At 44.1% G+C, this 13,827-nt stretch overlaps 1 protein-coding gene across 2 annotated transcripts; it reads left to right on the top strand.

Annotated features, from left to right (window-relative positions):
* Nucleotides 1-11,735: 11,735 nt before the first annotated feature.
* On the top strand, nt 11,736-13,586 carry CG5321 (uncharacterized protein). Of its 2 annotated transcripts, none has more exons than NM_132739.3 (2): nt 11,736-12,688; nt 12,760-13,586. In NM_132739.3, exons 1-2 carry the CDS (start codon nt 11,772-11,774, stop codon nt 13,082-13,084), a joined length of 1,242 nt encoding a protein of 413 aa, NP_572967.2. In that variant the 5' UTR covers nt 11,736-11,771; the 3' UTR covers nt 13,085-13,586. The 2 variants fall into 2 exon arrangements, with proteins under 2 accessions (NP_572967.2, NP_001285244.1); NM_001298315.1 differs by having other exon boundaries at nt 12,760-13,099.
* The last annotated feature ends 241 nt before the right edge of the window (nt 13,587-13,827 follow it).

Raw genomic sequence — 13,827 nt, forward strand, 5'->3', positions numbered from 1 at the left:
CGATGTGTGAGTGTGAGTGTGAGTGCTAGTGTGTGGGTGCTGTAGTGGCTGCATGTCCTCTCTGCCGTACAGGTGTCGCTGGCTAATTGCGATGGATGGCGTCAAATGGTGCGACAGACAGTAATTAGTCGAAGTGAAGCTGCTTCAGATGACAAAACTGCATCACCTGTAACAATATGATTAGATCGCTTGGTTTTGTTTCTCTTTAATAGTGGTGCATTTATTTCAGGGAAGGAGAACATATTGCTTTTAGTTTATATGAAGTTCACCCTCTTATTATTTTATTTATTATTTTTATTAAAAACTGCTTAGGAGTTAGGTGTGTATTCAATTTGTTTTAAAAAAAAGGCTTTCTTTACGAATCCATCACTGATCTAAACAAACATTGGGAATATGTTAGTTATACGTAATACCATGAAGCACATCATAATTGGACCCATTTGTATGATCCTTCAAGTGGCACCATTCACTGTGCGTTGTTTTGCAGCATTCCTTTTACTGCAGCTGCTGTGGCCTTTCGCTCCTAGCTCCTCCGTCCTCTCTCCCCTCTCTCGCCACTCCACTTAATCCGGCGCAGTGCTAAGTACGGGGCACAACTGTTACTTAATCATGACAGCCTGTTTAATTAATGTACCACGAGTTCACGCCACAAGTGGGTGTGTGTTTCAGCCCTTGCCCCTCTCTTCTCTTTGAGCAACTAAGCTGCATGATCTGTTATTTTTGCAGTGTGGTAAGGATAAAAAGATAATCCAGTTCCTCAACGTTAAATCATCAGAGATTAGGACTTCTTTTCGTGCCGATCATATTGGCAACTAATATAGATATTTTCGGAGTCCCGGTCGTTTGTGCCCCACTCGACTCGAAAATTGTTGCAATTTAGCAGCACAATGAATACGTGTAGATGGATGTGGGCAGCATGTAGGCCATGAAAAGGGTTAAAAGCTGTTGGCTTTAGGGGTTTTATGACAGCTGCGACTCCTCGACCGTCGAGGAGCAACGAAAATAGTTGATCCGGTGCGAAGGTGGAGCATCTGGTCGTTTAGCAGCCCACCAATCATGCATCCGCTTTTGTTGCTCCTAATGAAATTTTAATTTGCTGCGGATATGCGCAGTCAGAGTGTTTGCGAACTTCGACAGACGCCGCTGCGTCAGCACGGGAATAACCATACATAGTAGTACTATATAATGCCGGGAATATGGCACAAGTCGGGCGGGGAAAGGGGTTCTGTGGGGGGGGGGGGGGTCATTCAGCAGCGGCAGGCCATCCAGTGAAAACTTCACCACTCAATTGTGCCACTCACGCACACACACACGCACACTCCATGGCACAACACACAATTACTTAGACTTATGTATGATTTATGTCTATGGTTCTCTTTGGCGCTATTGCCTTTTGCATACACTACGAAAAAATCACTATCGAAGGGGCCGTAGATTGTTTATTGATTGGATGCATCTTTGAGTGCCTGAATGTACGTGATCATTGAAGCTTCCGCTCGCAATGTTATGCACTGCAAAAAAAAAGGCAATCATTCACAAACGCAAATGCTACCAATTAGTATTGAAGCTAATTAGCTTAAAAATGGCTAAGCAATTGCTGCGAACTAAATGTATCAATTAATATTTCACATCTAATAGGTCAATATATTAATTATTAATATGATATGATTGATTGATTAGTTGTATTGGACCGAAATTAGATTAAATATGTTAAAAATACACAATTTATCTTGAATTACCCCTCGATTTCTCGCAGTGCACGCCGTGTACGTGTGCGTTGACTCACATTTGTGTTCCTGTTTCTGATTCTGTTTCTGTTGCTGTTGGCTGCTGCTCGGTCTGCCACTGGAAATCTCGCTGCGTCGGCATCAAAATCAGCATCCACACAAAGTCGCATCACAATGGGATGTTGAATGTGGGCGTATGGAAGTGGGATGAAGTGGGCGGTGGTGGGGAAAGGGTAGAAAGGGGAGAGGGGGCGGCTTGTCGGTGTTTAGCCTAATTTGTTGCGCTTCCATGGAGCCATTCTCTATGGGACACTGGGCCCGTTTGTAGAGTGGGGCTTCTCGCATTCGAATGGGATTTCCAAATGGGGATCAGGAGTATGGAGCATTAGGTGGATATGAGAGGCTCCGGCTCCTTTGCTCTTTGGCAACGTCACTTTTTTTAAGAACGCAAGCGGCTTTGATGTGTGATTTGGTGTTGATTGATGGGATATGCAAAGTTTGATTGAAAACCGATGGTGTTGATGGGTTGTGAAAGCGTTGAGAGTGCCGGTAGTAGTGTCTCTGTAAATCATCGAGAAATCGAGCAAATTGAGTTTCGAAAGTTCAAACTTCGATTAGTTCCTTGGGAGTGGCTCTTAAATGGATTTTGGGGCCTTAAAGCCCGATGCTGCTCCTGCTGATCCGGCTCCTTCCATCAAGGATTAGGACTCACTTAGATGACTTGACAATGATTTTGATTTTATTGGATTTGTTCGCCTCCCCTTTTTTCGTGCCTCGTGACACGTTTGGCTTGCCGTTGTTTTGCTGGCCCGTGTAATCCAATTCGCAATTCGGTTTGTCTTGGCTCCAGCTCCATGAATTTTTTATCGCCTGCGTAGAGAATTTCTGCAATGTAATGGCAAATGAAATACATAAACAATTTATAAACATGAATTATCACAAAAACGTAAAAATGATAAGGAGAAAATGCCATCACTCAGCCGCCGCCTGTCTGACTTGGTGAGCAAACCAACCCCAACTCCTGAAGAAACCAGGGGCTCTGTGGCTTTGGGGTAGCGATTTGTATAAAGTGTTTGTTGGGGGGAGGGCAAATGTGGCCGCTCGTTCTATTCTTTTTATTTTTTCTACATAGATATTTGCTTATTTTTTTTTTGTATTTTTTTTTTTTTTTGTATTCTTTGTCTCCTGTTGAGGGCGTGTGCGTTACAAGACAATAATTGTGGCTCGCAGCGGGGGAGAAAAGTGGGTGTGGAGCTATCAGAGTCCTAGAGCGTCTCGAGTGTCGCGAATAAATGTGATTACATTGCCTGCAGAGAATCGCGGTACCAGTATCATCCTGCTCCTGGCCGTGATTTGTCATCCTCCCACTCATCTGCGATATATTTTTCCAGGCCCATAAATAAGCATCTGTAGCTCAAGAAGTAGGCGAGACGAGCAGATTTATTTAAACGCTTAGAAATACGAGTCAACTTGGGAATATTTGTATCATCAAGTTTCGTGTTCGGTATGGGAAATGGAATTAGTCGTCCAATTGAGTGCAGAGGTACTCATTTTAATTTATTTTTTTCCAGCTGCTATAATAATACAATATATAAAATATATAAATACCTATACAGGAGGGATTATCCTTACATGGATGCAATAATATTCACAATTTGGATATCCTGTTTTCTTGCCAACTTCATTACGAGTTCATTATGCCCCATCTGAAGTTGGCAATTGCCTTTTGGGCATGTGAGCCCCCTGGCTGAAATATAACGATTCATATTTTCACGCCACCATAAAATCTGTAATATGAAAATTGTCTATTATCTTATGTTCTCCTTCTGGCTCGTCCACTCATCCCCTGATCATCGCTTTTTTATTGTTCTATTCTGTTATGTTTTTTTTTTTTTTTGGTTTGGTTTTCTGAGGTGTCAGGGTGCGGGGCTGGTGTTTAATAGAACAAATATTGAAACAACTCCACGGGGGTTGCTCTGGGGGGTTGGTTTCACCTCCAGGCCAAGTACGATATCCAAACCTGAGTCCTGGCTGCCCCATTTCATAGGCCATTGACCAGAGTTGGTCAGTCGATGGTGGTCGGTGGCCGGCAGCTGATTAATTGGTTTTCATTCCAATCGCCTGGGCAGCCTGGGTGGCTCCAGCTCGGCCTGAACTTCAGGCTCTCCTCTGGCTGGCAGGTATCTGGTTTGGATTCGGGTTCAGAAGTTCAGAGTTTCAGTACTGGGCCGCAATCCGTGTCCATGTGCTGGCCACGTCCTGTTCGGTTGCTCACTTGCATGCGTTTTTAATGCGTTTATTAATTACATTCTGGAGCTCCGGAAATCGCACGGCAGCAGTGGCAAAAAATTGTTTTGCAAGAGGTTCAACAATGTGTAAGTAATTGTATGTCCAGCAAAAGGGTGGCGAAGGGGCAGAAACATTTCAAGATGTCCATCTCTGTCGCTCGGGCACTGGGAAAAAATGTTGTTAATTCGAAGGCATTTGGGTATCATTTTCGAACACGTTTTAAAAGCTTTGATGATGATCTGTCACTGGATTTTACATCTGGAATAAGGTTTAAGGAAACTTAGACCCAAAATTGGAAAATGGGAAGTCAAATTATCCATTTGTGTGTGGCATTTCATTTTATATAATTTTCTTTGTGGTGTACCTGACCGTCTGCTTTCACCGTTCTTTGCGCCAATTAATTTGTTAAATAAAAGCATTTATCCATCGTCCTGCCGTGTGTGTGTGTGTGTGTAAGTTCGTTAATTATCCTTGGGCATGGGCATTCATGTTAGGCATCAGCGGACACCGGGCAACGTAATTGCATGATGGCAGACATAACGCCATACGCGAGTATGGCACATACATACATACATATGCATATATGCGCGATCCTCGAAAGTGGTTGGCTCATCCTTTATTGGCCCATATTTCAGGGCCGTTAGTCCTGCAAATTTTCTTATTAATCGATTGGCCTTTGGACAATTGATTGTGCGAATGTTCAGCTCCGATAGGATACCAGACAGTGGCTACTACCACTTCTTTTAATTGAATTCCAGTCGCAATCCGGCGCTTCCTTTTTTTTCATAAATCAATTTTAATTGTTGGTAATTATTGGGGAAACTTTTTTGCCGCTGCCTGCCATCATTAATTGCGCTGAAATTATTATCATAATCGCTTTATTTCATTATTTAATACATTGTTAATGAGCGACTGACTGGTGTGAGAAGCACTCGTGATGCGTTTAAGGTTGAAATACTTAATTAAAGCATTTGTACAAATCAGTGATTCTGATTCGCCTAAAGGACTTAGGCCCATTGTTTAGGCCATAGTTCAGACGTAGTTCAAAGGGGTGAAAGCTAAATCAAAACACTAGTATCAAGAGTTAAGAGCTTTGTAAACTAAATATCAAATAGACAAGGACAAAGCCTAAAAATGAAAATTGATTTTCCCTCTCGAGTGTAACGATAGTAAACGTGCCCCAAGTCATTTGTTATTCCGTATCATATTTCAGACTGGCTTATCTTCATATTTGCGGCGGAGAAGCACTTTGTTACTTCAATTCAGTTGGCATTTATGGTTCTCGGGAAGATCACACGCATCCCACAGGCGACGTGAGTAAGTCAGCCCACTTGTAGTTTGCCCACTTAAGGACCCTCGTAAAGGACAGAAAAGGGTACGAGAACCATTTCCGGTATATTTCTAGCTGGCGCAAACCTCACGCAATTCACATTTCATATTTTGCGGCAATTTTCTATTACATTTGTCCGTTTCCTTGGCCCCTCGTTTGGGTCTCGGTTTTGGAGCTCCTTGGGTTCATTCGGTTTGCACTTCGCTGCTGTTGGGTCCATTTTATTGTTTTTTTTTTTTTTTTTTTTCGCTTCTACTCATAACAGAACTGGAGTACAAATGGCCAGGTTTATGGCTTGACCATTTCAATTTCATGCAGCTTGACCACATTTACAGCATCCTTCTTTGCCAGCGGTCACCACCATCTCCATCTCCATCTCCTCGACTACTTGAGGTCTCCACCTTTCACATCTGCCAGTGCGAGGGAAGTATACTTTATTACAATGTAAAATAAATAAACTTATCAAATAAAGATAAAAAAATATTCTGCCTCGTGCAGATGATAGCCTAATCCAACGATCACTTTTAGATCTTTTGGGAATAAATATTTCATTCACCTAATTTTTTTTACCAAAGTTTCAAGATTTTAATCTGTGAATGCTACTTGGTGGGAAATTAAGCTATGAATTTAACAAAAGTTGTGAGTAAAATGCTGATATTTTTTTGAGTGCATCTCTGAATTTCATTATCACCATCTGGCTAACGGGTATCTGATCTGTTTTAATTGTTAACTCAATAATCATTGAATCGAGCGATTAATGGGTATCGGATAGTCCCCCTAATATTTTTTTGTGCCTCGTTTGCGGCATCGCCGTAATCACCTCCTACTTTCTCAGTTTCCACAAGAAATTTGAACATTTCGTTCCCTGGGCCCCAGGAGTTGTTCAAACTGTAAGTATCATTGACCTTTTATGGCTGCCACTTTGGGCGGGGGATTTCTCGGTGGGCGGGGCTGGTTGCGGGGAAGGGTATGTGGTATGGGTTCATGGGGAATAGGCGCAACAGTTGCAAGTAATGCGGCGGCTGTCCAGAAAATTACCTTAAAATATAAACAAAACGTTGCTCTGCGTGTGTGTGAGTAAAAATTAAAAGGAGAGGGTTATGGGGAATTTTCTAGGGGGGGGGATGTGTGGGGGTGGAGGTGCGGGTTTTTCCAGAGCGTGCCAAGCTACGTGTGAAAATAATGAGCAGGCATGCCAAACACAAAGGCTGCGGGGTGGAAGTACAAACAAAAAATCGGGGAAAGAAGCAAGGTTTTTCATTGAAAAGTGCAACCGAAATCCCTGGAAAGTTGTTTTCGAAACTCTTTCGCCTGAGCGAGTGTGTGTGTGTGTGTGTGTGTGTGAGTATGATCCATCATTCAGTGGCTAAACAAACAAAGCTGAAAAGAAGCAAAGCAGCAGCAGCACTGAGAAAAATAGAAGGGTTGTAGACCATCGCGCAATATCTAATTAAATTAAAGGGGTCTTACTAGAAAGAGGTGGAAACTCCTAAACTTTTCTCAGTGCAGCAAAGCTGACGCATCAACGTTAATTTGTAGACGACCGCGTTGGAAATAAAAATTAATATATGCCGCAACACGTTTCAACTTCCCATGCAGCGCTGTAGTGGCTATAGCCAGCATTCAAAAAAAGAAGTGAAAAGTGGGGGTACTTTTTGTTGATTTTGAGCCAAAGCAAAGCGTAGTTGGAAATAGTTTCCATTGAAAAATCGCAGAGAGCGTAACGTACATATATCCCATCTGTGTTTAATTGCGGCTTGGAAAACAAAAAAAAAAAATGGGTGGGTTTCAGGGATAATGAATATCCGCTGGGGCAGTCTTATCAGCACTTTGACACCCAGCTGAATCCATTTCGAACCCGTTCGAACTGAAAGTGCAATTGCATTGTCTCGAAACTTTTGGGCAGACACGCCTCATTGCCAACTAATTAAGTGAAAACCGGAAAAGGAGGTTCACCGGATGCCTCATCGAGGTTAATTTGATTTGTATTCCTGCCACTTGCCGGCCAAACTGCAGACTGCATTAAGCGCAGGACTCAATGGCAACGACAACCCACGCCAGCAACTGCATATACTCGTACGACAACGACACACCGCTCGTCTTATCCTTTTTCGAGACAGGACAAAGCTGTAAACAATGCGCAAACAACTCCTCAAGGAGTGCCGCCCGGAATGAGCTGTAAAAATTGCAGAGCAGAAAAAGGATATTTAGACGCGGCTTACCGAAAGCTCAGCCAAGGAAAACAAGATAACAGCCAGCAGACTGGCAAGCATGGCGGTCCCTTTTTAGGGCGCCAAAAGGGGGGCGAATTTTCCACTGTATTCGCAGGGACAGCGTCTTTTTCGTCTTCGGGAGACAACGGCTGTCAGGACTTGCAGCAGACAATGTGCAAATTATGCAGGCTCCGTACATAAATACACTTATGCATGCACTCAAACTGAACTGCGAACTGACTTCATTTTCGCTCAGGTCGGGCATCGGAGAAAATGGGAAAATGCTTTGGAAAACCCGCTTTTGAAGTAAATTCGCTAGCCTAATTAACTGATCAAAATCAATGTAAAGGTAAAATGCATTGATAGACAATAAAAAACGGATATTATGCGAACTTGGCCGCATCTCAATTGATTTTAAGACAACGCGAATTCCGTAAACCTTTGCCGCTCCTCGAGTTCAGTTCATTGTGTTTAACTTGGAGTCAGAGTCTCTGGCATGGATTTTGCACTTTAGCCGTACTCTCCGGAGTTTCAGAAATCCTGCGGCACCTGCAACGCAAGTTCAGGAATGCGCCACCACTTGGTGCAGTTCACCTCCGAGGATCTCGGATGACTGCCAAGTCGGTTGGTTGTATATGGATATCCTACTTGCCAGTCCGAATGTCTTGGGCAATGAATTGCATTTCCCTTTTTCCTGCCGCATTCGTAATGAAGTCTCCATTGGACCCCGAAAATGGGATATATATGTATAAACATATATATATATATAGAGAAGAATCTGGCCTAACCCGGTGTTTGTTTGTTTGCCAACTGTCTGCCTGTCCGTCTGCTCTGCTCGTTGCTCTCACTGGGCTCAGGGGCAATAAAATAAGCAGCCAAATGAAATGGCTGCAGACATTGCCATCTTGGAGGATGTTGCAGATGCCACCTGCAAAAAGGCTCGTTTCCGCTGGAAAAAAAGAAAATGAAATGGGAAGCGCTGAAGATATATGAAGCCAGTTGGGCGTCAGTTTCCCATGGGTTATTCCACCATTTTTCTCGCTCCATGTGGGAGTGTGTGCATCTTGGCCTGTCGCAAATAGTGAAAATATTTACCAATAGCTCCTGTCCATACCGATAGATGGAGCTGGCGATGGCGATGCCCCGGTTCGAACGTCGAACCTCATTCCCGGCGCCTGTTAACGAGTGGCCTTTGAGCGGCACGTTCGTGTTTAGACTCTTAACACATTTTTTGGTCCGCTCAGGGCCTCAGTCCTTGGTCCTTACCCGACTCAAGTGCAATCAGCAAAGGCAGAAGGAACAAGAAATAAGATTCTTTGGACCGATGACAGACTATGCGATACTCTGTACTCACTCTACGGACTTAATTGATTTTGACATTTTAACAGAGCTGTTTTGTCTACTAATCAGGGGAATATCTTTCGAATATTAATATATTTAAAATTAATATATTTATTCATAAGAAAGGTATTATAAAACATGTGCAGAGCATTTGAACGCGAAGATCAACAGGATCAAGAATACTCGTAACTCTCTGCTTTGCTTAGACTTGGCATCCCTGCCCTTCGTCCTGTCACATCCAGCTATGCAGAGTATACCCTGTTGTCGAGCTGACGGGTATCAAAACGCCGGATCTCGGACCGGCGGACATCATCCGCACGTACAACGTTGTCTCGCCCAGACAGTTTGCAAACAGAGCGACCCACCCAGTCACCCGGCTAGTCCGAGTCCATCCGCATCCACATCTATATCCACATAGCCATCCGGAACCCATTCTAATCCATCCGACATGGCCCCATGCCTCAACTATCTTGCCCCATTGTTTTCCTTTCGCAGCGTGGAAAGCCAAAAAGCTTTCACTGCTCTCCATTCCATTCATCCGGTTGGTTGGTGGCGGGGGGTTTGTTCTTAAAGATAAAAACTACTGGATCAGCAGCACTTAATTACATGAAATGAAAACTGTTAACATTTCGGACAAGGAACCAGGATTCGCCTTAAGTGGGGGCATGTGACATGATAATCATCGGCATATCGAAGGGGTCTCATTCTCATAAAGCCGAAGGACGTTTCTCGCATCATCCGGCGATAGCAACCTCAAGGGTCGTCAGTGTTAATTGACCCAATTGCAATGGCTTGGATTGGGTTGGTTTGGGTTGGATAGGATACCGGGGAAGTGGGGATGGGAGTGGGAGATTGAGCCGCTGGTTTTTTGGGTCCAAAGGAGGCGTTGACCTACAAAAACGACGACAAACGGCAGATGACCAAAATGGGAGCCTGTTGCTGGATGCTGCATCGCATAACTCGTATAATCTGATGCGATTTTGAGATTTGTGAAGCCAAACAGAAGGAACAGAAGGCAAGCGGGGCGGGTGTTTGAGTGTTTGGGGGGGTACATATACTCGTATACGAATACGAATTCGCGGACCTCAGTTGCTTTTTAAAATGCAACAGTCGCCGGAGGAGGAACAGCAGTCGAGTGCCATAAAAGGGGCTAAAGTACAAATCGTTGTCACATGTGAGCCGCATTTTTATGGCCGCCGGCTTGGGAATTTCTGCAACATTTCCAAAAGCCTCCGCCGGCTGGAAATGCGAAGCCAGCCTCGCATGAAGAATTTATTGTCCGCGCTAAAAATGGTCAGGGCAGGCAGACATTTGGGCATTTGCGCCGGACCCCTGGATGTCCACTGGATAGTCCACTGTCCCGCAGGCCAGTGTCCATGGGCCAGTGGCCACTGGCTGCCATTCGATTCAGCTGCACCTGCACTCGAAAACCAACTCATTTATCGTTTATAGCAATTTACCACTGTTTGAGTAAATCCTACGTACGGAAACTGCGGACAAAAGAATCGATTCGGATAAATAATACACATTTAAAAATGATTTTCTAAATTAATGCACATATTTAAAAGTAATCAGATCGGGTTTAGCAAAGGACAACAATGACATACAAAAGTTAGACTCAATATCTTAATATCTGTTTAAGGCTTTTATAATATATATGCTGTAATATATATCAGATTTTCCACAGTGTACCTCCCACTGGAGCCTCTTTCGAGTTGCAACTGCTCCCATTCAATTGTGCAACAGGTCAGCTTTGCCCGCAGAAGGTGCTGCAATTTTTATTGCTTTCACGAGAATCGAGAAAGGCCCTTTAAAGGCTTTTAGCCCGGGGAAGCTCAGTTTGAGGCTCAGGCTCGGGAATGGGAATGGGGATGGGAATGGGCCAAAAAGACCCGCAGGCGCACAAAGATGATTCAATTGATTGATTGATTGATTGATTGACCGCTTTGCCGCAGCAGCGGAAAACAGCGGCCGGGGGGAAAACAGACTTTCTAGCCGATGACGTCAAGCAAATCGATGCTGGGTGGCATTCAAGATGCTAATTCATCCTTATGACTTCTATTCAGATCCAGATTGAGATACAGATACAGATTGACTTGCAACTTTAAATTAGCTGAATTGTTTCTGAACTAGAGAAATTGAATAAGGGACTGCTGTAAAATGATTGCATTTTCTGTCATAATCTGTGCAAACGAAGTTAACCATGTGAATGGGAATTGAGCTGCAATTGAAGTAATTTTAAACTAAGATATAGGTTAATCAATAAAAAACGAAATCTGATTTAATTTTATAAATATGACTAAGTAATAATGTCTCCTCTCACCAAATTGTCTCTTTGTGAATTTGATATAATATCAAGGTTTAGGGCGGACTTTCTTTGACTATATTAGACCATTTTATCTGTTGGCCTCTTATCTCTTTTCACTTCTCCGGACTATCTACTTTTTAAGTGCTATTATTAACAAACAAACTGTAGCAGATGCGCTCTCACACGGGAACTAGTTTATTGATAACACTTTGCTCTGAACCAGAGTCGTACAGAGAACTATTTGTTAAAAGGGGGTCCTAATCCAAACTATATACTTGTTGTATATTAGTTCTTACAAATGATATAACAATTTCATATTACAATAATGTTTGATATATATCTTGTGGTAAAATAAAACAAAAAAATTAAAAAAATTATTTGAGATTTGAGAAACAGATTGTCTACGCCCCTGCTTCATCTGGATGCCCACTTGTGGGTCTGGTGAGCTGGCAGGCAAAGTCCAAAGACCCGATTTAGCTGCTGATTATAATATTTAGCTTTCTCCGGCGTTTCTCATTCGGCATTTAAATCTCGAGCAGTCGGCACACACCGAGTCGATCGCCATGTGGGTTCCGAGATTACTGGGTCGTTCCCTGAGTCAACTGAAGACCATTAACTCCGCTCAGTTTTCTCGCCAAATCAGTGCCAAGATCGTGAATGAATCGAGTATCGAGGTTCAACCGGAGGCAAATTCCAAACCGCTTACTTTTCCGGGTATTTGGCTGCGGGACAATTGCATGTGCGAGGATTGCTTCCACGGCAGCTCCAAGTCGCGTAAGCTGGACTGGGATAACTTCGATACCCGCATCCGGCCAGTCAGCCTGCAGACAGATGAGCAATCCAAGGAAGTGCTGGTCAAGTGGAGCGATGCACACGAGAGCAGGTTCTCTTTGAAGTGGCTAAAGGAGCGATGTTTCGAGCCTGATAAACAGCAGGAATACCTGCGGGACTTCTACAGACCCACGACTAGACACTGGTCGGGTGCAGAGTTTCAGGATATTGCCCAGCACTTTAGCTACGATGAGGTGATGTCCCAGGATTCGGTGCTGATGCAGTGGCTCCAGGCGCTGGCCATCTACGGTGTGGCTCTGCTCCGAGGAGCTCCACTGGACGAGGGCGTGGTGCGACGACTGGCGGACCGGGTGGGCTTCATCCGGCGCACCACCTACGGCGAGGAGTTTGTGGTGCAGGCCAAGCCGGGTGCCCAGAACTTCGCCTACCTTTCGCTGACACTGCCCCTCCACACGGATCTGCCCTACTACGAGTACAAGCCAAGCGTCAACATCCTGCACTGCGTTGTCCAAACGGATTCACCTGGTGGCAGCAATATGCTCGTGGATGGCTTCCATGTCGCCGATCTCCTGCGTCGCGATCATCCCGAAGACTTCGAGCGACTGAGTCGCATAGTAGTCGATTGGAACGACATTGGCAGCGAGGATGGACGAGAGTTCCACAACATTTGGAGGGCACCAGTCATTTGGTATAACAACATTCATTTTACTAGTAGTTTTATTGAGTTCGAAATGACATTCCCCTTTCCCATGCCCACAGCTTGGACGAGGAGGGGCGATACACGCGGATAAATCACAGCGTGCCGCAGCGGGACAGTCACTTCAATGTGCCGCTCGAGGAGGTCCTTCCGTGGTATGAGTCCTACGCCCTTTTCGTTCGCCTGGCCATCGCCGATAGCCACGCCTTCAAAACGCGTCCCGGCGACGTCCTGACCTTCAACAATATTCGCCTGCTCCACGGACGTACTGGTTATGATGATTCGGAGGAGAGTCCGCGCTATATTGTGGGCGCCTATCTGGACTGGGACATCATATATTCGCGCCTAAGGGTATTGAAAAAACGCTTGACTGCGAGTTGCCAATAAAAAGCGAGATAACATATTTTCCAAGCCATTTGATGTGAGCTTCTCATTTGAATAGTGGCCCCATCGCCCAACGGATTTTGGGTGCTTTGCCAGCGCAGCCACATATGCTCCTGAATCCTGAATCCTGAATCCTGGCATCTTGGCATCCAGCAGCCGCCGGAATCCTTCTAATCCGGTTTAGCTTAGGGCGCCAATTTCGGCAGTTAAACCAGCTCAAGCGCAAAAATGAAAAGTTGTAAAAAATCGCGATGATCCTGGCGATGAAAAAAAGTCACCACGTTGAGTGGGAGGGCAACACTTGATGGGCGGTGGGGGAAAATGTCTCGGCTTATTTGCATCGCGGCATTGCCTGACAAATCGTTTGTGAAAATGATTGACGTCGGGGCGTTAGGGGTATAAAATGCGTGAAAAGGGGCGGGGCAAATTGGCCAAAACAAGGTGGGAGTGTCGAAAAGTTCAGATTTTTTTAGGGTGAATCACTTAAAATCTATCACACAGGAACAACCTTTTATCTTCTAATAGAAATGAATGTTTTACACTAAACATTTTATTTATTAGTATGCATATATATTTTAAAGAGAAATTATATAGTATAATTTTTTAACTTTTCATAAATGCTGCTTGTTAAGCTTTAATGTACTTCATTTTAGTTTAAATGTTTTCACTAATAAATTAGCTCCTAATAACAAAGGTTTTTTATTGTGAGGTGTCGTTGCCATTTGCATAATTTTCTTCATGATAAT

The sequence above is a fragment of the Drosophila melanogaster genome, chromosome X (genome assembly GCF_000001215.4).
Source record: "Drosophila melanogaster chromosome X".
Classification (NCBI taxonomy): Eukaryota; Metazoa; Arthropoda; class Insecta; order Diptera; family Drosophilidae; genus Drosophila; species Drosophila melanogaster.

Bases quoted from the DNA above. Each gene is read 5' to 3' on its own strand.
- CG5321 (NM_132739.3), top strand. From the start codon at position 11,772: ATGTGGGTTCCGAGATTACTGGGTCGTTCCCTGAGTCAACTGAAGACC. The intron at 12,689-12,759 runs GTATAACAACAT...CCATGCCCACAG, and splicing joins TGGAGGGCACCAGTCATTTG to CTTGGACGAGGAGGGGCGAT.